The sequence below is a fragment of the Desmodus rotundus genome, chromosome 6, assembly GCF_022682495.2.
Source record: "Desmodus rotundus isolate HL8 chromosome 6, HLdesRot8A.1, whole genome shotgun sequence".
NCBI lineage: Eukaryota > Metazoa > Chordata > Mammalia > Chiroptera > Phyllostomidae > Desmodus > Desmodus rotundus.
In genome coordinates this window covers 104,245,318-104,268,139 of record NC_071392.1, presented here as the reverse complement: position 1 = coordinate 104,268,139, position 22,822 = coordinate 104,245,318, and the positions used below count along the sequence as shown (strand labels likewise).

Genomic DNA, 22,822 nt, shown 5'->3' with positions numbered 1-22,822 from the left:
AACAGTCAGGGGATCCTGTTAAAACTAAGTCAGATCATGTCACACTTCTGGACAAGCCCATCTGCTGACTTCCCAGCTTGCTCAGCATAAAAGGCAAAGCCCTGACTGTGGTCTGCCTGACTGCAAGGTCTGGCTGCCTCTCCGCTCCCCTCAGGGACTTGGCATGTACTGTTCCCTCTGCCTGGATGCTCTTCCCCCAGGACCCTTGTCCTCACAGCCTTCGGGTCTCCGCTTCAATGTCATCTCCTCCAAGGAGCCTTCCCCAGGGAAAGATCTGTTTGTTTACTTGCTTCCTGAGAGCAGGGAGGCTTGTCTGCCTTTTCATTGCGGTGTCCCCGGTGCCTAGCATACAGTAAGTCTGCATACACATTTCTTTTTCTTTTAAATATATTTTTAATATCTTAAAAGATTTTTTTGTTTATTTATTTTTAGACAGAGGGGAAGGAAAGGACAAAGAGAGGGAGAGAAATATCAATGTGTGGGTGCCTCTCGAGTGCCCCCTGGCCCACAACCCAGACATGTGCCCTGACTGGGAATCAAACAAGCGACCCTTTGGTTCACAGGCCGGTGCAATCCACTGAGCCACACCAGCCAGGACTGCAAATGTATTTCTTAAGTGAATGAATGAATACACTCAAATAGACACATGGCATGTCACATGGGCACACAGGCTGTAAGGTGCCATGACCAGCCATGGATGTGCCCACCAGCCACACACACAGACCTGTGTGTGTGCGCAATACAGTGGCACCCACACTCATACCCTCATAGCATCCTGTTCTCCCACCATCCCTGGGTGCTCACGATTTTCTCGGGTCCACTTCCTCCTCTTCAGTCCCTGGCTGCCTGCTCATTACCCACCAATCTGCTGGTTCAGCTGAATCTGGGGAAACTGGGGCTGCCTGCGCTTTCCCCCAAGCACCCAAATGCCCCTGGCATCTGTCACACAGCCGTAGAGCTGGAATGCCCAGGGAGAAGCGGCGCTGAGCCCTGGCCACAGCACATCAGTGATGGCTCGTGCTCCCTGTCCAGCCTGGCTTGTAGGTGCTTAGGTTAACACAGTGGGGAAGGAGACGGCAGCTACTGGCTTTAATAGGAGCCCCAGCCCAAGTGGGGCCAGATGGTCAGCCAGCTGTATGAGGGCCCCATGGAGGAAGAGGGCAGATTCACGCAGCCTTTAGCTTCGGTGTTCCCTGCTGGGCAAACATGACTTTCTGAGTGTGGCCACATCAGAGGTGTTCTGCAGATGGGACTTTTGACGTGCGTGCTCGTTTTCCGCGTGCACCCAGTGCCCCTGAGTGTGTGCAGCCTGCCTGGGCACACGCACCTGAGTCTGTGTTGGGGGACTCAGCCGTCTCTGTGAACCTGGGTCCCCAGGCGGCTGCACCTGGGTGCGCTGGGGCTTCCTGAGGGCAGCGAACGGAGCTGTCTGAATGGAGTTGCACCTGGCTGTGCCCAGGCCTGTCTACAGCCACCCTGGTGGGGCCCGGCCCCAGGATGGTGATATCTCGTGTGGCTGTTTCTTGTGTTTGTGTGGGTGACTGTGCATTCACCCCATCTGTGTAAGGGGCTGTTTCCTGGGAGGGGTTGTACATGGCTAGGTTGGGTGTAAGGCTGTGTCTGGTTTTAGGCTTGGGTCTGTGTCCCACTCTGGTTGTCTTTTTGTAGGTGTACCCATGTCCAGCTGTGCCTGATCTGTGTGGGGATTGTGGCCACAGTGCAGTTGAACTCTGGTGAAGGGCTGCGCAAAGGTGGACAGCTGAGCCAGCCTGTGCGGCTGGGCTTGTGTGTGTGACTGCGTGTGGGTGTAAGACCATGTCCGAGTGTATCCCTGTGTCCACGTGTAGACCCATGTTCCTGGGGGGACTGTGCCCATGTGTGTGCCTGAGGTCACATGCATGCCTCTGTCCACGTGTGCAGCTGTGACTGTGTCTAGGACTAAGCCTGAGCCTGTGTAAGCGCCTGGGCTCACACCTGTACCTCTGCCCTGGGGCAGCAGTTCCTGTCTGCCCCGCCCTGCCCCAGAGTATCAGCCACGCCCCCACAGCAGACCGCCCTCAGAGTCTGGCAGCTCCCCTTCCCCTTGCCCTGGCCCACCCCATCCCCCCAGGACCCCGCAGCCCACCTGTGGGCGAGAGCTCAGCCACACTGCCAATGTAGGGGCCGTGCAGAAAGCGGGGCTCGCTGTCGTTGATGTCCTGCACCTTGATGATGAACTCCGACTCGGGCTCCAGAAGGCGGTTGGTGGCACGGTCCCGAGCCTGGGCCCGGAGCGTGTAGAAGGTTTTCTGCTCGCGGTCCAGTCTCTCCATGGCGTGGATGTCGCCGGTCAGCTCATCGATCAGGAAGATGGTGCCCGCGCCCTCGCCCGAGATGGTGTACTTGATGGCCCCGTCGCCCTCGTCTGAGTCCGAATGGATCTGGAGAGAGGCAGGGAGGAAGACGGGGTGGAGGGTGGGAGGAAGCTCCTCTCAGCTCCCCCACCTCAAGTCCCACTAGGTGCCTGTTCCTAAGCGTGACTCTTCTTCCACATACCCACCCTTCCATAAAAACACAGAGGCCTGGGGCATGTGCCACACCCTGGTCTGGGCCTCACTGTTGGCCCTGAGAGTTCCACCAGTGGCTCTCCCTGCTCCAGCCCTACCCCTGTGATCTACCTTTCCCTCTGCAGCCGGAACTCTCAGCCTCAGAGGCAGATCTGAACACGTCTCCCCCTGCTTGCGACTCCTTTATGGCTCCCCACTGCCTTTACAAAGAAGTCCAGAGCAACCTCCACGCCAACTAGCTCCTGCTGCAGGTATCCTGTCCCGACTTCTCTGCCTACTGAAGCTCTACTTGTCCCACAGGCTCCACTCAAATGTCACCTCTTCCCCAAAGCTCTTCTGGATCTCTGTTCCCCAGTCCCCTCTGAGATCTCTGCAGCACGTCAAGCCATCATTATCATGTGCGGCTTGTAGGATGGCTGTAGCCGGTGCTTCTCCCACCTCCTGTGCATGCCAATCACCTGAGGATCTTGTTACAATGCAGATTCTGACTCAGTAGGTCTGGAAACGGGGCCTTGGCATGCATTTCTAACAAGGTTCCAAGCCTTGGTCCAGTATCCCTAGGCTCTGATCCCCCAGAGGTCAGGGCTGTACCTTACTCATCTCAATATCTGGACAGCCAGACTCACGGCTTAGCACAGGATGGGAACAGGGCATGGAGGGAGAGAGGAGAAAAGGGAATGCAAATTGAAGGAGCCCTTACTACGTGCCAGGCAACGTGCTAAGCAATTTGCCAGTTTATCTAGTTCAGGCTTCTTTATTTAAAAGAAAGTACTAGAGTAGGCTTTGCCTCTGATTTTATAGATTTATTTTCCGTGTCCTCCTGAGGATTAGAGAAGTGGGATGATGTGCCCCGTGGAGGAACTGGCCTGGTCTGCAGCCTGGACTGCTCGCCCCATCCTCCCGCCTCCCCAGAGGAGCCCAGGGTGGGGAAGAGGCACCACAGACTGGCCTGGGCAGCAGCGTTACCCCCGTGTGTTCGCCGCAGCTTTCTGGGCCTCAGTCACCTCCTCTGGAACATGTGGGTCATACATAACAGCACCCCTCTCCTAGAGGTGCTGGGGGATAATTGAGTTGAAATCACACAAGGCCTTCAGCACCTGCCTGGCAGCATGTGACACAGTATGTAACAGCCAGCGTGGCAGGGGCACTGTCCATGGAGTGGAGCCACAGCAGGGTCCTTCAGGGCCTGGCAGGAACCTCGCAGTTGCTAGATCACAGAGAGGTCCGAGGGGCTGAGGGAGTTGGGCAAGGGTGCAGAGAGAGACTATTTACCGCAGACTTCTTCACTATCTCATCAACCAGTGCAACCACGCCAGTGTGCACGAGCTGAAAATCAGCCCTGCCTGAGACGTAATAAGTGTCCAACAAATGGCAGCTACCGTGCTGTTACATTCTTGCTAAATGTTGGCAGTATATACCTGGGATTGAATTGAGGCACTCGTGGGCTCCAGGCCCCAGGCTGTTGTCACTGCCCAGAGATCTCTTGGGCAAGGAACCAGCCAAAGGACTGTTCTTCCAAACAGAGACACCTAAGCCCTTACCCTCCGATGCTCGAATCTCCGAGGCAGCTCTGAGTGGAGGAAAATGCATCCCATGAAGCTGGTGACCCTGGGTTGGGTCCCTACTCCTCTCTAAGCTCCCAGAGAGATGGGGTGTGGGTGAGAGAATCCCCTAGTCCTCTTTCCATCCAGGATGCCGTGTCCCCCAGCCCACTCAGCAGGGTAACAGGTGCCAATAAAGTTGTCACAAACGGGGACGAAAGCCCACCCCCTGCCATGCAGGAGGAGCTGGGGAATAAATTCTGCTGGTGGAACTTTGTGTCTGAAAGGTGGATTATAGAAGTGCCATTTGGAAGATTGAATGGCCCATAAACATTTTCATATTTCATTAGCCGATTAATGGGCATCTCTCTCTTTTTGGCGAGTCTGCTGATTCTCAGCAGAAATTGCGGGGAGTAAATGGAGGCGTCTGGTGGAACCTTTCTGGGTCCCCATCCTATTATAGATTGCCCCAATTAATGCCTGTCCTGGGCTCCACCAAGAAGCCTTCTTCCTGTCCAGTTACTGTTAATAGATTTCTCATAAGTGGCTGGATTGTAAAAACCTCATAACTCAGTTTAATGCCCCCAATAAAATTATCTCAGAATGGCGGCCCTGAATCATTGGCAGAGCGGGGAGATGAGACCTGTCTCTCCTGTTTGCTGTTTATGCTTTTCTGCCACATCTGCCCAGGGGACGTGGTGATAGGAGAGGGTGGACCTGTTCCCACCTAGAGTGCCTCTGCCCGCTTTTTCAATCAGACCTGCCATCTGCTTACTTCATCGGCACACACAGCAGTGTGCGGAACACAGGCATAGCTCGGAGACATGGCGGGGTCGGTTCCAGACACCGCGATAAAGTATCGCAATAAAGCAAGTCATAATCTTTTTTGATGGTGGAGGGTCTTGCCTTCGATTTGTAAAAAAGACACAACATCGGCGGAGCGCAATAGAGCCAAGCACAATAAAACAAGGAGTGCGTGTAGTTACCATTTGCGGGGATGCTTAACAGCTATGACATTAGTCTTCATCACTGCCACATGGAACACGATTGTTCTTCCCTTCCTCAGATGGGAAAACAGAGGCCCAGGGAGGGGAAGCCATTTGCTTGGTCACACAGCTACATAGGTGAAGCCAGCTCCTGACGCCATGACTCACAAGAGTTGTGACCGCGGGCTTGTTCATTAGACCTCTCTGGGCTCATTCCCCCACCTGAGGAGTCAGATCAAGCCCTCCCTGGTGCAGGTGTGGTGCGGATTACATGAGGAGGACATGTAACGTCCTAAACACCCTGTAAGTGGGTGTTTCCTTCTCTCTCCTCCTCCTGGGCCTCCCTCCTGTCCCTGCAGCCCTGGACACTTTAACACAGACCCGGGACAGGGATCACTTACGAGTGAGGAGTGGGGAGGAGGGACTGGAACCCAGAGGGGAAGTCATCAATGCTTTTCTATGAAGAAGGACACAGAGGTCACGTGGGGCCCAATGGCTACCCACTGGGGATGGTAGGGTCAGACAGGGCTGGTCGGCCTGGGCAGGAGCCAGGAGCTGAGGATTCGGGCTGGGCTGGGGCCCCGGCTCCGGAGTGGAGAGGGAGTGCGTGTGGCCCTATCTTAGGAGCATATTTCTCGAGACTTTCAGCTATGAGTGGAGGCTGGAGGATGGTGCTCACGTTCACCGATCACCTGGCACAGGGGTGTCCAACCTGCAGCCCGCGGGCCGCACGCGTCCCAGGACGGCTGTGAATGTGGCTCAACACAAAATCGTAAATTTACTTAAAACCTTATGAGATTTATTTTGAGGTTATGCGTCACAATATATTTAATGTGTGACCCAAGACAACTCCTCTTCTTCCCGTGTGGCCATGAGATGCTGATGGTTGGACACCCCGGCCTATCACACATGTGTTGCAGGCCTCCACAGTAATCTGACTTAATTTTACCCACCCACGCATCCCCATTTTCCAGGTGAAGAGATGAGGTGGGCCCTCACCTGTTTGAGTCCTATGCACGGGTGGCCCCTCTGCAGCCTCTGGGGACCGGGTTAGTCCACTTACAATGTTTCTGGGTCAGAGGGACCGAGGAGGAAGGGCTGGACTGCGGGGCAGTCACGGGGCTGCACAGCTTGGGGAGAGGCCTGGACACCAGTCGGCGGCGGCCTCTTCAATCTGAGCCTCTGTTCCATCATTTGGAAAAAGGCTTCGAATCACAAATCAGGAAAGGTGATGGGCTTTGGCTTCAGGAATGGCTCGGCGCCAGCTTCAGCTCTGTCGCTGACCTGTGGCACAGCCCGAGGTAAGAGGCGACCCTTCTCTGAGCCCCACTTTTCCTCGCTGTAGATCGGGCTAACATTTTCCCGTTCACTTTAAAGATTCATCAGATCATATGTGGAAGCTCTCAGCACATAGCTGGTGCCCAGTGCAGGTTCACCTCCTCTCCCACCCTTTCCCACCAAGTCTCAGGAGAGTTTGGGGGCCACTCCAACCCTGACCCGTTGGAGACAGAGGGGCCATCGTTCAATATCTGCATGGAGTCTTTTAAACTCAGAATGTTTCCCCCTTCAGGAAGCCCTCTTGGATGCCCTCCCATCTGGCTGAAAGACCTTCACCCTACTCAGTCGCCCTGCCCCACGCACAACCCCCTGTAACACCTCATGGCTGCACGTCTGTCTCCCCACCTGTCCTGGGCCTCAGGGGCCTGGGCGAACTTCGATTACTCTTTTGTCTGAATCCCCCAGTGCGGCATCCACTGGTGCCCTGACAACGCCTCCAGAGAAAAGACGGAGGAGTGGGGAAGTTGAATGCGTGTGTGTGAGTGGGCATGCACGTGAGCACGCGATCGTGAGCTCCTTGAGGACCAGGCACGTGGCTTTGTTTCCGTGTCCCCAGCATCCAGCATGGGGCACGGCACCACACACACTGAACAAATGGATAGTGAAACACGCAGCCGTCATTAGAATTCTCCAACATGTGGGGTTTCTGGAAGATCCCATCACTCTTTTAAATCCCAGGGATGCATGCGCTCGGACCAGAGGGAAGTCACTGGGCACCCTCCCAGGCTCTTCGCCACCTCGTTGATATCTCAGAGTGATCTGGGAATCAGAGATTACCCTCTCCCTGTTGTACAGGTTGGCGAACTGAAGCTCAGAGAGGGCCCATATCCTGCCTAAAGTCACACAGCGAACAAGAGGCGGCCCCAAGGCCTGCCTGACTCCACATCCTGGGTTCTCCCACTGCATCACGGGCAGGCAGCCCCGGAGGAGATGGCCCTTCCCCAACTGCAGCCCTAGACCATAAACTACATGCAAAACACGAGAATGAGGGCCTCTCCCCCAGCGGGGGGTGGGGGTGCGGAAAACAGGTTTATGAGGCCGTTAATTACTTCCTCCTAATTAAATCAAAATTAAATGGGAACAGAGGTACGTTTTCCTTATTAAAGACAATTAAACGGACAGTGTGGCAACGCAAATAAAACGAGTCCAGGATTTAAACGGAAAGCAAATCAAATAAAAAGCCTCTCCCAGAATAAGGGGTCTGTTCATGCCTGCGCTACTCGTAAACCAGGAGTTCATCAATTTTCCTTAAATATTAGCAACTTAATTAAATCTGCTCTCCTCCCCACTTTAATCCTGCTGTATATCTAAAATAGATCTCACCGCCCACAGGAGCTGGTCATGAGTGCTGACCCCATATAATTCTAGCTTAAAAAAAAAAAAGAATTAAAAATCCTACAAAATCCACAACCAGCTGACAGAAGCCTCAGGGGAAATTACAGTTCAGAAAAGGGGATTAGTCAAGGTACCCAGATTGTATGGAAATGTGGGGAGGCTGCTTTAAGGGTGGGCCTTGTGAGAAGGTGAGGGGAAGAGGTGGGCCAGGCTGCGGAGGGGACAGGACAGCGGAGGGAGCTGCTGGCGTGGGGCCTGGGCGACAACCTCTGGGCCCCGCGGTTCCTGTGGGTGCTGACAGGAAGGAGCCTGGCGGTGAGTGATGGAGGCGGCGGTTGTAAAATAGGTTACCGTAGGGGCCGAGGGTTCACTGGAGATGCTGCGGTTGCTAAGCTACCTTTGGAATTCGACAAGGACGGATGCCTCCTCCCAGGGGCTCCCTGGGGCAGGGGACCCAGAAGCAGTGAATTAACCAAAACTGTGGAGAAGTCCTTTCTTCCTCAAGAGCAAGAGAGCATAGTATGAGTGTGTGTGTGTGTGTGTGTGCGCACACACACAACCAGCCACACAAAAATGGGATTCGACTAGAAAGGGGACAAGTGGTTTCCAAAACCCCAAGCTCATATTCCTAGAGTGAGGGGTGGGCTAGGGGCCACCTCCCCTGACACACGCACTTCGTGGTGAAAAACTAGGACATCAGCTTGCCAAGAGGCTTTCGGGGTCTAGAGCAGGGCTTGGTGTGTCTGTGTAGATGGTATTCTCACGATGGTGGAAGTACCAGGTGAGACCCATAACTTAAAACTACTACTGAGCACATGCCAGGCGCTCTTCTAGGTTCCTGACATATGCTGACGCATTGGCTCCTCGTCACAACCCTTGGAGGAGGTGCTAGGAACAGCCTCCCTCAACAGATAAGGAAACTGAGGCCTGGAGACCTCTCACCCAGCGTCACAGGTAACCAGCAGCAGAGCTGGGATGTGGCCCTGGCCATCTGGCTGCAGCTGGCCCCCCTGAGCCATGCACTATACCACCTTTCCTAAGGAAGTGTGCTTTGGACAAAGGTTTGCAAAGAGATGGAAACTTGTCTTTCCTCCCTGCGAGGAGTGCTTGTCTGGACGTGGCCTTGAAGGCGAGGGAGGAAGGGCACTGGGTGCAGACTGTGAAGTGGGAGGCTGACTCGGTCGGGACAGCAGTGGGGATGCTGGGAGAGGTCGCTGTGAGAAGGAAGACCCCCAGGCTGGGCGCCATGCTTGCGTTGTAGCAGACGCTCGTCCAGGATAAACTGCACTGGGCCGGGAGCTGGTGTCAGGAGGTCTGGGCAAGGCGTTGACTCTGTCACCGTGTTGCTGGGGCCTTGGCATGATGTTCTCTGCTGCTAGCCTCGGTTTCCCCATCTCACAAGGAAGGGCTTTATGAGGGCCCTGCCATCGCTGACAGACTTCGGTTCTTGGAGATGGGGCGGGGTCGGCTGGCACTGCTGCGATGATAATGGCCCGACAGATGCGGACAACGGTGGTGTCTTTTCAGCACGTGGGTAGCTGGGAGGCCTTCTCGGAGCCCCGGCTGCAGGGCAGACCACAGGGCTGGGCTGCCTGAGACCACCACAGCCATTTAGGCAGAGGTGTCGGAGTCCTTCCCTGTCTTTCAGTCAGGAGTTTTCCAAAGTCCTTCTCCCGGGGCCTGGAAGTTTCTGAAAGGTTTGGGGAATCAGGCTGGGCCTGGCCTTCAACACACACAGGTACAAATCCTGGCCAAGCCACTTGGCCCCTCTATGACTTTGCCCTCTCTGAACTTCAATTTCCTTGTCTACAAAAGGGAACAATGATTTCTGTTTTGCACTTTAAGAGTTAAGATCTTCAATAGTAATAACGAGAAAACAACAATAAACAAGCAACGAGGCCACAGGCAGAACGCTTTATGTGCTCAGTTTTCTTCTTTAATCCTTTCACCAGCCCCAGGGAGCGATCTCTCTTAGCCCTGCTTTTACAGATGAAGAGACTGAGGTCCAGAGCGCGTAAGGTAGTATGGCTAATGGGTTAGCAGAGCCAGGCCTCCAAGTCAGGTGTGTCCAGCCCCAAAGAATTCTTCACTGCCTCACCATTAGCTGTCGTCTAGCTGGGGGGTTACTGGTTCCTCCTTCCCATCCCCTCACCCCATTCTACTGGACCCACCGTCTCACTGCCCTGGCTAGGAGTCAGCGGTCTCAGGTTCTGCCACTGGTTTGCTTGAGCAAGGACATGAACCTACCTCACTGAGCTCAGTCTGTGAAACCTCACTCAGCTCAGTTGCAGGGACCAACTTCAGCCACATGTATGGAGGGGAAGGAAGCCAAGGACCGGGGATGACTATGTCCAGACGAGAGATAAGATCTGGGTTTCCTGCCAGGAAAATCACCAGGCTAACATCAAGGCTTTCCTTCCGTCCTTGTCCAGGGTCCTGGTCCCTGAGCCCTGAGCTCAGCAGCTTGGCCAAGTGTCCCAGTTCTCAGACCCAAATCTCAGCACAGAGGAAACTCCAGAGCTGGTCTCTCCCCAGTTCTGCTGACCAAAACTTCCTGGAAAGCTGATTGGCCTTAGCAGAAGCCAGAGAACTCTCCCTGGGTACCACCTTGCTTCTCATGCCCTACAAACACCCTCTACCTCAACACCTCAACTATTGACAGGTCTTCAGATAAGTCCGGCTCCTTCAGAACTCTAAGTCTTTGCATAGATTACTCCCTCTTTCCCATTAGGCTGATGAACTCCTACTCATACATCAAAACCCAGCTCAGGTGTTTTCTCCTTCATGAAGCCAGTCAACAGATACCATTTATTAGATGTGTACTCAGTGCTAGGTGATGACCTGTGAAGTTTTTTTGTGCACTAGGGTGTCTTTGCCACTCTGGGGAGCCCCCAGATGGCAGAGGCTGGATCTTAATTGCTTCTCCAGCATCACATCCATGAGAGGCTCAGGGAATGAATGGATGAACAAAAGATCTCAGCTCCTCATACTCCAGAGGGCACAGATCTTCAGCCACATTAACCATCAGAGTTTATAGCTTTCATTCATTCATTCATTCATTCATTCATTCATTCATTTAATGAACAGTTTGTGAGCAATGCCTGCATTAGTCACTGGGGATTTATGGTGAGCAAAACAAACACAGTCTAAGAGGAAAGACGCACATTAAATGCACAGTCAAATAAACGCATGCATAATTAAGTGTTATGGAGGAAAGATAGGGCTCTCCTAGCCTGATGTGGTAGGGCTAGCTTCTCTGACAAGCAGCAATGGAGCAGAGACCTGAGTGTGAGTATCCAGTAACCAGTAGGAGCAGGATGGAGCAGCTGGGGCAGCGGGGGGACCTAGGCAAAGGGGCTGTGGCAGGAGTGTGTGGGGTGTGGGGGGCAGTCAGCGGGCCGCAGGGCCCTGTGAAAACTCGAGGGTGGGGCTGGATCTTTGGAGGCGATGGGATGGAATTCGGGTTTGTCCCCAAGTGCATGGGAAGCTATTGAGGAATTTTAAACGGGGTGCAGAGGGTATGTGTAGGACAGGCTCAGACCTGCAAGTTTGTTTCTACATTCTAGATCCCTCTAGCTACAAGGTGGACTGGGCTTACCTACTAGCACTCTCTGTTCCAAAACGCACAGGGAGAAGGACTAGAGAAGGGTGTGGGGCTGGGAACGAAAGCCAAGTGCACGCCCTTGGTGTCTGCGGCAGTGGGGACCCGGCACTGGCATTTACAGGGTAAGGGAACTGGGGTCCCTTGCATCTACCAGTGAGTGTGTCCAGGATCCTGGGCACGAGAGAGCGGGTGCGGGGTCCCTCTTTACCTTGCCCACGTACAGGGGCTCGGTGCCCGTGTACTCCTCCACCACGAAGAACTGATTCCACACCCAGCCACGCTTCACGCGGCCCGAGCTCAGCGCGCCGTCCTGCAGAGCTCCAGGCACCGCCAGCGCTGGCGTGCCCGCCGCCCACAGGCGTCCCAGCGGCAGGGGCGGCGCTGGCAGAAGCAGCAGCAACAGCAGCAGTGCGGGCGACAGCGCGGCTCCCGCCAGCCCCCGACCGGCAGGCCGTGGCCTCATGCTTGGCCTGTGCGGGGGCTCAGGCGCATAGACGGGAGCCACCAGGAAGTTGCCGCTCGGGGTGGCACCACGGGGCGGCGCCACGTCACATGGTGGCCTCAGCGCAGCCACCGGGGCCCGCTTCAGAGGGAGCACCCGGACAGGCCCGCGCCCCTGAACACCGCCCAGCCGCAGGGGCGCCCGGCTGGAGGGGGAGGGGGCGCGGCCGCACCCCGGGCATGGACGGCCCTGGGGTCCCCGCCCGCGCCCCCCGCGAGCCTGCGCGGCCGGGTCACCAGGCAGTGCCTCCACAGCTCCCGAGTCCGGTGTGTGCCATGGTCCCTCCGCAGGGGGGCGCTGGTTGGGGCCCGCAGATCCTTGGGTCCTTAGAGGTCTTGGGGCGGTTCGAAGCAGGAGCCTGCAAGAGAAACAAGAGAACATCATAGCAGGCTCCTTGTGACGGCGGGGCAGGTTGAGCCTCTATTTTGATGGTTGTTACTAATTAAACACCTACTGTGTGCCTGGTGCTGTGCAGGGTGGGACAAACAACACTGTCGTGACCCATAATGATCCCTGCCTTATTGGGACCACAGTGAAATCGTCCTGCCTCCTCCCCTACAAAGCCCCCTCTCCCCCCGCCCTCGCCCTGAATCCTTCCTTTCAACTCCCATCACACACCTCTCCTCTCCCGCCCTCCCCCAGCCCCCTCCCCCAACTCCTTCTCCGGGGTCCTCCACCAGCCCCGCGCCCACAGGAGCAGGGGACCTCGGAGCAGCTTCCCCTGCCCCTGGTCGCCATCTGTCCAGCCCAGCCCATCGCCTAGAAGGCGCTCACCCCAGCGAAGGAGCAGGCCCTTCTAGAAGGGCTCCTCAAGAGCTCCCAGTGCAGAGCCCAGCACCCTGGCTACCACTCGTGTGGGCCCACAGCAGCACGGAGAGCCATTCTGTCCAAAACAGTAGCCTGGGGAAGGCACCTGGATCTCACGCTAGTCCCTCCACAACCCCTCTCCGGGGCAGGCACCTGAGTTCCAGAGGGCCTTGCTTGGAGGTGCCCCGTGTGACTTGGGGCAGGGTCACCACACCTTGGACCTTGCCTTTGGCGTCTCCACATTTCCCCAGAAAACCTGCCTTTCCCAGGGTCTGAGACACCCCTCCTCCCCCTTCCTGGACCAGCACGCAGTTCCCAGATCAATTCATCTCTCTCCTTCCCCCTCCACAAGATCCTGCTTTCGGCAAGAAAGGATCTGAGGGACTAACTCCTACTCAAGCAATAATGATGAATAATGGCTTAATGTGGGTGTTTACAGGGGACAGTGATGCTGTGTTCACGGAGGAATTTCAGGCATTGGGAACAGTGAATAGAGGTGAGGGGCTCAATCCCCGCTCCTCCCCCCAAGCCAGCTCAGCTCATTTCAACTACTTAGTTCCTTTGATTTACCACACTGTGCCTGGTTTGGGCAGGATGCCTGAACAGAGATACAGAAGCTCGGTCTAGCAGGATGGGAGACAAGACCCCCAGTAACAGATACCAGGTGGCAAGTGATAAGGGCTATCAAAAGGAGGTGCAACCTGAGACCTACGGGGCTTGGGGAAGGGAGTGGGCCCAGGTATCTGGAAGGGGTAGGTGGGTGGGAGGGAATCAGGACTACTTCTTGGAGGAGAGGGCATCTAAGCAGGTGGGAAGGCAGGGATGGGCATTCCAGCAGAGGTGTGTGCAGGCAGGCTGGGGGTGGTCTGGCCAGTTTGGGGAGTTAGGTTGGGAATATGAGGTGTGTGGCTGGCTGGGCAGAAGAGGTGGGAGGGACTGACCTGGCCCCAGCCACGTCCTCCTGTGGACACAGGAAGTGGCTGGAAGTTTGGGGGCATAAGAATCCTCCTCTGACAGGATGCCACAGTGGGCAATTCTCTTGCCTTTATTCTAACTCACCAACTCACAGTGAGTCACAAGTGAAAGTCGATGTCATACCCATTTTGCTTGACCACTCAGTGCTCTTTCCCAGTAGTGCTCCAGAATTTCTTTATGGGAGGGGTTTGGGGGTAGAGAGTCATCTGTTGCAAGGGGAGGGGTGAAACCTGCATTTCAGGACACCGGCAATGAGAAAACACCATGCGTCCACAGGGAAGAGTGACGAGTCAGGTCCTAAGCACCCTGCTCCCTCCTTCCTTCCAGGCCCCTAAACTCATGGAGGTCCGGACCACCCGTGACCCTGCCGTGAGCTTCCCCAGGTCCCCTGTCTCAGTGCCCTCACCCGCTCTGTGGGGCCTGGGCATGATGGCAGAGCCAAGGGGTGTCGGCAGGCCCTCCCCCACCTTGGTGGCCCTGGTCGCAATCCCAGAGCTGTGCTGCTGCCTCTGGGGACCCAGTTTAGATTCTCCACATTATGGCCTGAGCTGGTCGTAATGAGGCTGGAGTTATGGGTGAGGAGGAGGCACTGCTCCGGAGCCTTCATTTCCTGGAGCTTATGACTTCCCTGCGTGCAGTGGGAACTGTTCCCCTGACTCTGTCAGGCAGTTCCAGGGCTCTTCTCAGCCCTGCAGGGATGCGGAGGGGAGGGGCTGGAGGGAGGGGCTGCACAGCGGGTGGGAGCAAGAGGACACCCCCCCATTGTTTGCAGGTACCCACTGTCACACTCACTAAGAGTCAATCATTCATTCATCAAACATTATCGTCTTCTAGAAGTGGGGAGAGAGAAATGAATTTCATTCATTCATTCAACGTTCTTTAAAAATAATTTCTCTGTGTATGACAGCAAGATGCAATAAGCTTTATATCAGGAAAGAGATGCATTTATTCGTATACTTTCTTCAGATATTTACCAGCATCTCCCTGATGCTAGCCCCTGTGCTGGGCACTGGGGACAAAGCAAAATAAAGTTCTGGCCCTTGTGGAGCTGAGCTTCTGGTGATAAAGAAATGAAAACTACAATATAATTGCAGGGAGTAATAAGTGTTAAGAAGCAACATAAAGCAGGGAAAAGGGAGGAAGAGGATGATGAAAGGCCTGTGGTGGGTGTGACATTACAGATAGGGTATCAGGGAAGGCCTCTCAGAGGAGGTGACATTTGGCAGATCTGGAAGGAAGAGAAGGAGCTGGACAGTAAATGGTTCCACCCATAGAGGGAACAGCATGGGCAAAGGCCCAGAGGTGGGAATAAGCTGAGAAACAGCAAGGAGGCCACTGTGGCTGGTACAGAGCAAGGGGGTGGTTGCAGACAAGGCAGGGGACAGGGGTCTGGGCCAGATCAGGTGGGACAGGAGGAGGAAAAGCAGTTTCCGTTTTACTCTGAGCATTTACAGAAGCCCTTGGAGGAATTTTATGCAATAAAAACCCTAGGAGACTGAAATGGTGCACGGCTGTAAGGGGCTTTCACGATGTGAGTCCTTAACTTACGAGGCCCAAGTGCAGAGGCTTGAAGAGTAGGGACAGCATCACAGAGGAGGGGGCACTTGAAGATGAAGCACAGGAAGGATTTGGACATGTGGAATTTGGGGTGCTGGGGAGGAGAGGGAGCTCTCTGTGGAAGGGCTGCCTGGGGCAAAGGCTTGAAGTCAAATCCCACTTTAGAAAAGGGCAAAGTCTGCCCTGTGTGGCTCAGTGGATTGAGTGCTGGACTGCAAACCAAAGGGTCGTCGGTTTGATTCCCAGTCAGGACACATGTCCGGGCTGCAGGCCAGGTCCCAGTGGGGGGCATGCGAGAGGCAACCACACATTGGTGTCTCATTGATATCTCTTTCCATCTCTTTCTCCCTCCCCCTGTCTAAAAATAAAATAATTTTTAAAAAAGAGGGGGTGTTAAAGTCCAAGTGTCCAGCTTACTTGGTGATGGAGCAAAACCTAGAGCCCAGGGCTCAGGTTCCCCATGGTGCAGGGAACCTTTGGGGCATGGGAAAAGATGCCTTCCTGGGAGAATGCGGCCTGGTGCCGGGGATGCCGGGGGACATGTGTGGCAGGATTTGGGTGGCTGCCTCTCAGCCTCCGCCCACCCCCTTGGCCAGGCGCCTGTGTACTGGGCATGTCTCGCCCTAACAGCCCCCAAATCTCTTTCCCACTCGGGCTTTCATACCTCAGCCCACCAGGTCCTCCCTCGGGCGTGTTGGCCAGGTTTCCTGGCCGCTGGCCAATGCTTCACCGCTCTGTACAGCTCTGCCGCAGACATGCTGGCCTCCTCTCTCCCTCCCCTTCCTTTCCTGCTCCAGCTGCTTTTCCTGAGTGGGTGTCAATGACAGGACCCTATCCGGGCATTCAGAGTCATTCAGGAGAGGCAGCTGTGGAGCCCTGGGGCTGCTTTAGGCTCTGCCAGGAGATCTGGGAGAGTTGGGGGTGTGCTGGGGTCATTCTCTGGGCCGCAGGGCTCAACCTACCACACAGGTGTTTAATCCCAAATGGGATTAAAAACCGAGCCCCAGCTAAAACCAATAAACATCGGTTTTACCCTGCCCACTCTGTAGCCTCACCTCCTATAGTACATGTGCCCTCGGGTCCACCTACACGCATGTGGTTCCTATGTGTGAGCTAGCGTGTGCCTGCAATCACAGATGTCAGTGCGTGTGTGTGCACGCATCTGGTGCATATTCACTCACTCCACAGATATTTGTGAGGTTCCACTCTGTGCTGTTCTCGGCACAGTGAAAAGAAATGGGTAGAGTCCTTGACCTCACAAATCCAGATGGGGACACGGACAATAACCAAATAGATAAGTAACATGTCAGTAGATGCTGAGTGCTGGGAGAAAAACAGAGCGTGGTAGGGGGCATAGGGAAGCTAGGGCTGGGTGGGGGCTGGGGGGTTGTTTCAATAATCCAGGCAAGAAGTAATGGTGGCTTGGACCAAGTGGGATCAGTGGAAGTGCTGAGAGGCGAGGCTGAATGGAATGTGTCAGAAATGACCATGCCTGCGCCCGAGCAGCAGGAATTTTATCCAGCTGAAGACAATTGTGGGCAGAGCACATCGGAGAAGATCGGGGACCTGCTGGGTCGTGTTACAGTGAGGTTTTGGACACGTTACATTCAAACGCCCGTTAGGCATCCTCTGGAGAAGTTGAGCGGACAGTCGGGAGCTCGAGGGGGAGGCCTGGCTGCAGAGGTACCCTTGGATCATGTTTAGAGCTGCGACTGGACGAGCTCCCCAAGGAGTGAGCGTAGATGGAGAGAAAGTGCAGCACCGCAACTTATAGAGATGGGGGAGGTGAGGAGGAAACAGGGAAGGAGACCTAAAAAGGAGAGGAGGGGAGGGGGGAGGGGAGAGGGCACACCCTGGAAGCCAGCAGCAGACAGCGCTGTAAGGACGGCGCCATCAGCTGTGCTGAGTGCTCTGTTAGGTGGGTGCCTGGGCGTCCAGCTTTGCCCGTGACAGTTCCACTCTGCATCTGTTGTCCTCGCAGAACTATTAATAGTGTCCCACCCGCTTTTATTCCCAGTTTGGATGATAGATTATATGGTCACCCCCGAGACATAAAGTCAGATGCGGACTTTGAGCTGACCGTTGGATTTAGCCACACGGAGGACGTCAGTGGCCGTGAGGGGAGCTGCTTCGCTGGTTTTTGTGCGGGTTTGACTGCAAGGGGATCAAGAGAGGCTGGGAGGAGAGTGGGTGGAGCCCTATGTGGGGGTGGATGAGAGCCCCTCTAGGAATTTCTGAAGGTTGGTTTTGTCTGCCTCCCTGGCCTCCGCCTCTACCCATCAGGGAGGGCTCAGGACAGAGGTTCAGGGCAGCATCCGTGTCCCAGGCATGCCACCAGGGCCGCTTCAGCTGCATTTGATGAATGAGCAAGACCCCTACCTCTGAGCCCCTTCCTCCACCCTCCTTATGGCTCCTGCCTTGGGGCTTGGCCAAACTCACCCATAGGTGCATAGACTGTGACAGAGCGCCATTGTCCACCAAGGACCACTGGGCCCTGAGCCCCCAAGCAGAACGGGTGCCGTTATGTCCACCCAGGCTCCAGTGACTGACTCAGCTGAGTCTCTGTGTTGCTGCCTGAAGCTATGAGCTTCTCTAGTGAATCTGGGAGGAAAGGATCGGCACCCGTCTGCACCCTGACGTGTGTTCTCCTGCTTTGCAGCCCCCTCACAGCCCCGCAGGAGAATCCATCCAGCATCAGGCTTCAGGAAGTCCTTAATGACCTGCCGTGCTCTGGGTCCCGCAGAGGCTCTGTCGCTCTGGCAGGTACATGGAGTGGGCAGGGACACTGTGGGAAATGGCTAACAACTCAGCATGGACACCAGCCTCCGTGGCTGCAGAAGCAGGTTTGAGAGGTCCCCTGCCAAGCCAGGCATTACCCTTTGGGTGCTGAGACATGGGAGGACAAGGGGTCCCTGTGGCAGGGGCTAGGGAGACCAGGGCCGGGTGGACTTTGGGGTGTTGGGGCAGCAGCTACATAGCAGCTATTGATGACGCGGTGCCACAGGCATGAAGGCCAGGCCGCGAGCTGGCCCCGTCCAACAGCTGGGGAAGCAGGCCCCGGATGCTGGGTCCCTGCTCTCAGGTGCTCATGGCCTGGGGTTCAGACCTTCATTCATGCCTTTACTCTTCCTGCAGGCGTCCACTCTGGGCCAGACACGGGGTGGCCAAGACGTAAAGACATGATCCCTCCCTCTAGGAGCTCACCATCTCGAGATGGGGCAGCTTTCACTTAGGATTTACGGCACACCTGCTGTGTGCCATTTACTCATTTATCTATTCAATTAACACTTATTGAGCTCCTACTGTGTGCCAAGCCCTGTGCTGGGCCCTTGGCAGGGTCGATGTTCTAATAAGCCAAGGTCCCTGCTCTGTTCTGAACAGGCTTGTGGCCAAGTCACCAGATTCTAATGAGAGAAATCTCCGCAGTCACTCATTTATCCAGTGAACCAACATCCAGTGAAGACGTGCTGTGTGCCAGGCCTTGTGAATTAGACGCGCACGCCCACAGATGAATGGAAGAAGCCAATATGTAAAAACAAACTAACTAACATAAAGCATGAACACATGGAAAATATAGGAAAACCATGCACAGACATAAAGGCTCAGAAGAGCTCACATCTAGCTGGGCAACCTTGGGGGGCTGCCTGGAAGAGGAGCATAGGCGGTGATCCTTGAAAGGTGAGGAGAATTTGGACATAGGGAGATGAGGCAGGGAATCACGTGAAGAAAGCAGAACACGAGCAGAGGAAGCCGCAGAGCACGCACAGCAGACACTGGAGAGCATGCAGCCTGACTGTGTTTCATAGTGTAAACAAGAGTGATGGGAAATATAAAACAGAGCAAACAGCCAATTCATTCCCCAGTCCTTCTTTCTAGTTTCAGTTCATCCCCCCTCAGCTTGGTCCTGTGCCCAGCCCCTCCCTTGTGAAGAGGTTAGTCTAAATCAATAGGAGCCATCCCCCCCTCCACCCTGCCCCAGTGATTGTTTAGAAAGTATCATGTGACACAGTTCTGGCCAATGAAATATAGAAGAACTATCTCCTTTAGTTGGGGAGCTTCTGGGTAAGTTTTTTACTTTTTAAAATGAGATGCCTTGAGAAGAAACTTTGTTTTTCGCATGTGTGAAGAGGTGATGGCTGGAGCTACAGCAGCCATTTGGGGACAATGAGGGGAGCCACTCCAAGAGGCCAAAGGAACCCACTAAGAAAAGATGGAACAATCTGTGTTCTTGATAATGCTGTTGAACAGCTGAAATTACCTGCTTTGGGCCTGGAGGATTCAAGTCCAGCCCTCACTCCCCACAGACTCTTATTCTCTTTCCTCTGAATGCCCTCAGCCCTAGCTGGGTCTCCCCCAGGGTCTGGTGTTGTCTGGGAAGGCAGGCTTCTGGGGGACCAGGGCCATGCCTATTTCTTCTTGCACCTCTCCCTGCTCTTCCCACAAACGCCAGGCAGAGGCCAGCACAGAGCTGGGGCCTGCGAGGGACTCGGGACCATCTGGCCTCAGGCAGATCTGGGGAGCTGCTTGGGCAACATGGCTTTCCTTCTCCTGAGAAGCTGCCAGCCTTGCCGCTATGCTGTGGCCCTGTCTATGCTCTGGGCATCACCGCCCCTGCCCACACTGCGTCCTTCCAGAGTCCGGGCTGAATGGCCAGCATGTCCTTCCTTGATTTCTCAGCACCCTGGTGCCACTGCTGCCAAGGCTGTGTGACTGCCAACTCAGTGACTCTGGGCCCTCCTTTGTCATCTGGCTGTCTCCCTGGGGACAAAGGAAGGGCTTCTTATCCTCTCCATCCCACATTTGTTTCCCAGCCTCTCTCCCTGCCAAGACCAAGAAGGGTGGCTGGGCACAGGGACCACGGGGGAGGACGAAGCAGGAGGGACTTTATGGTGAGCCCGGGGCTTCTCATCCCTGCCTCCTGCAAAGTGCCTGATAATCTCCCTAGCCCATGTTTCTGGGGCAGAATGTAACATCCAGGGGACCTAAGACCATGGGATCGGGTCCAAAGTCAGACCAGGGTTTGAGTCCAAGTTCATTGTTTGACTATATGCATGATCTTGGTAACTGGCTCCATTTCTCTGAGTCTCAGTTTTCTCACGTGAAAAATGGGGAGAATAGTGCTTCCCTCCGAGGGCCAATGTGAGAACTAAAGGCGATGATGCATGCGAAGCGATCTTCAGTGTTTGGCAATTAATGTAAGCTGTGGCAGTGATAATGACTATTGTTATTATTACTATCTCTGGTCACAAATACTCCTGGATACGATGTACAAAGTATTTGACTAGGTAAAAGGGGTTCACAGTTATTTGTCTCCTCAGTCATTGATTTATTCACGCATGCATTTATTTGACAACTGCCAGGAGACATGCCTCGCCCCAGGCAGAATGAAAACTTGCACAGGGCTTGCCCCATGGTTGTGTCCTGCCCTGGAGTGAAGCTGGTACCTGGGGGGAGGGCGAGGCAGAAAGGGGCAGTTCAGTCTCTTGTTCATTTGTTTACTCTGTCACTCCCTCCACCCTGCACGCTGGCTCGGCATGCACATGCCATGTCTCCATGCCCACCTGGCTCCCAGCTCTGCCAGTGGGAGTGGTGCCTGGCAGTCTGGCTCCCATCTGCCCCGTCTGGGTCCCAGGGGCACTGTGCCTGCTGGATCCTGAGCCCAGAGCTCTCTGCGCTTGGCTGCTGCCCCCTTCTCCCCGGGAGGTAATTATTTCTACAAGTCCAGTGCTCTCCATCCAGGCCAGAGTGGACCCCAGTGTAATAAGGCAGGAGCTGTTGAGGTGTGGTGGGATGCTGGGCAGGGGCACCTGTCTCTGCCCACCTCTTACTGCCCCACCCTTAGGTGGAAGGCACAAGAGAGCAGGCCAGTGACGGCCTCAGCGTGCCTCGACATGCACGGGCATGTGTGTGCCTGAGCACGTGTGTGCATGTGCATCACTAATGATGTGTTTAGGCGCGGCACACGTGTGCGCTGTATCCCAGTACCTGGAACAACCCCCTGCATGTAGTAGCTGCTCAGTAAGTACAGAGTGAGAACCTGCCTGGGGGCCTGCTCTATCTGGGCTTACGGGGTTTACATCTCTGAGTGTGACTGTGGGTGGGGTCAGGATACATATACCAAAGCTCTGGGTTTGGCAGCTGGACCACTAGCCAGAGGGGCAGAGGTGGGAGGTCAGGGGAGAGGGGATGAGCAGAGTGGGGACCATACACACCTGATATACACGGTTACCCCATCTGCAAAGGCTGGTCCAAGGCTCCCAGTCTCGCCCCCATCTATGCTGAGGATGCTGCCAGGCGCACCTTCACGAAGCTGGCTCATTCTGGAATGTTTTCCCGTTAAAATCTTCCCCAGTTCCCTTTCCCCTTTAAGATAAAGCCCAGGCTGGGGCTGGCATTCATCAGCCGCCATTCGGAGCAGCATGGGGTGTCTCCTGCCGTTTTAGACTCCGCACAGAGGCGTTTGAGGCGGGCACTGTTATTTGCCCTCATTTTGTACGTGAGGAAATGAGGCACAAAGAGTTCATGTGACTTGCCCAAGGTCACACAACTAGTATGTTGTGGAGCCAGGATTTGAACTCTGGGCTGTGGGTTCCAAAGCCTGTACTTTTAGCCACTGCCCACAGGGCTGCTCAAGGCCTTGCAAGGTGTGGACCTGCCCACTGTACGTTACTGCCACTGCATCTTGTCATGGACCCCCCCCCCCCCCCCCCCCGCCACTGTTTACTGCGTTTGTGCCTCTGGGCCTTTGCTCTTGCGATCCCTCTGCCAGGAGTGCCCTTCCCTCATGTCGCCTCACCTCCAACTCCCACCCTCCTCTCCTCTGTGTAGTCTCTCAGCCCCCTCCCCTGACCCCAGTGAGCTCACCCATCTGACCCAGGGCTGGGGACCTCACTCTCCCTTAGCTTGGCCTCAGCACCCTGCTGCGGGCTGTGAGCACTGCCACATTGCTCTCTGCTCCTCGGCTTATACATCCGTGCCACCCTCAGGGCAGGCACCACGGAATGTGTGAGTGACAGACAAAGGGATGGATGGAGGAGCGAACAGAGGACAGGTGATGGAGTTGCCTAGCTCCTGCCCCACCACCTTCCCCTGGAACCCCTTTCTGTGCTCCTGCTTGTTCCATTTATTGATTCATCAAATATTGATCGAGCCCCTACTGGATGCCGGCACTGTGCTGGAGGCTGCAGATGTAGGAGTGGGCACATCAAAGCCCCTGCCCCTAAGGCCTTCCATTCTGTGTGCGTGTGTGTGTAAGAGGGGAATACATTCATTAATCCAATAACATCACAAGTAAGCGTACCATTACCAACAGGGTCGAACCCCACAAAGAGAAAGCACAGGGGGCCCAGAGGTAGCAGGAGGCACAACCTCGCTAAGCACGGACGGCTGTGGTCGGCGAGGGGCGAGCTCCTGAGAACAGGGTTTCTGAGCTGAAAGCAAATGGACGAGAAACACACCGGAGCACCGGTAGCAGAGTGTGCAAGGCCACACTCCAGGGACCGCAGGTTCAGGGGCCAGAGCACGGAGTGTGAGGGGGAGCGGCTGCTTACAAAGGGGCTTAAAGAGTTTAGATTTTGGCTCGAGAGCAATGGGAAGGCACCGAAGGGTTTTTAGCAAAGGAGATGTGATCA

The 22,822-nt window shown here is 55.1% G+C and overlaps 1 protein-coding gene across 1 annotated transcript in view; it reads right to left on the bottom strand.

Moving 5' to 3' along the window:
* CDH22 (cadherin 22) overlaps positions 1 to 22,822 on the bottom strand; it is a 121,598-nt gene that overhangs the window by 56,993 nt on the left and 41,783 nt on the right. Inside the window, exons 2-3 of the mRNA XM_053926612.1 lie at positions 11,559 to 12,210; positions 2,126 to 2,420 (exon numbers count right to left, since the gene is read on the bottom strand). Of these exons, the coding sequence (XP_053782587.1) occupies positions 2,126 to 2,420; positions 11,559 to 11,813 (550 nt within the window). The 5' untranslated portion in view covers positions 11,814 to 12,210. The remainder of the gene's footprint in view (positions 1 to 2,125; positions 2,421 to 11,558; positions 12,211 to 22,822) is intronic.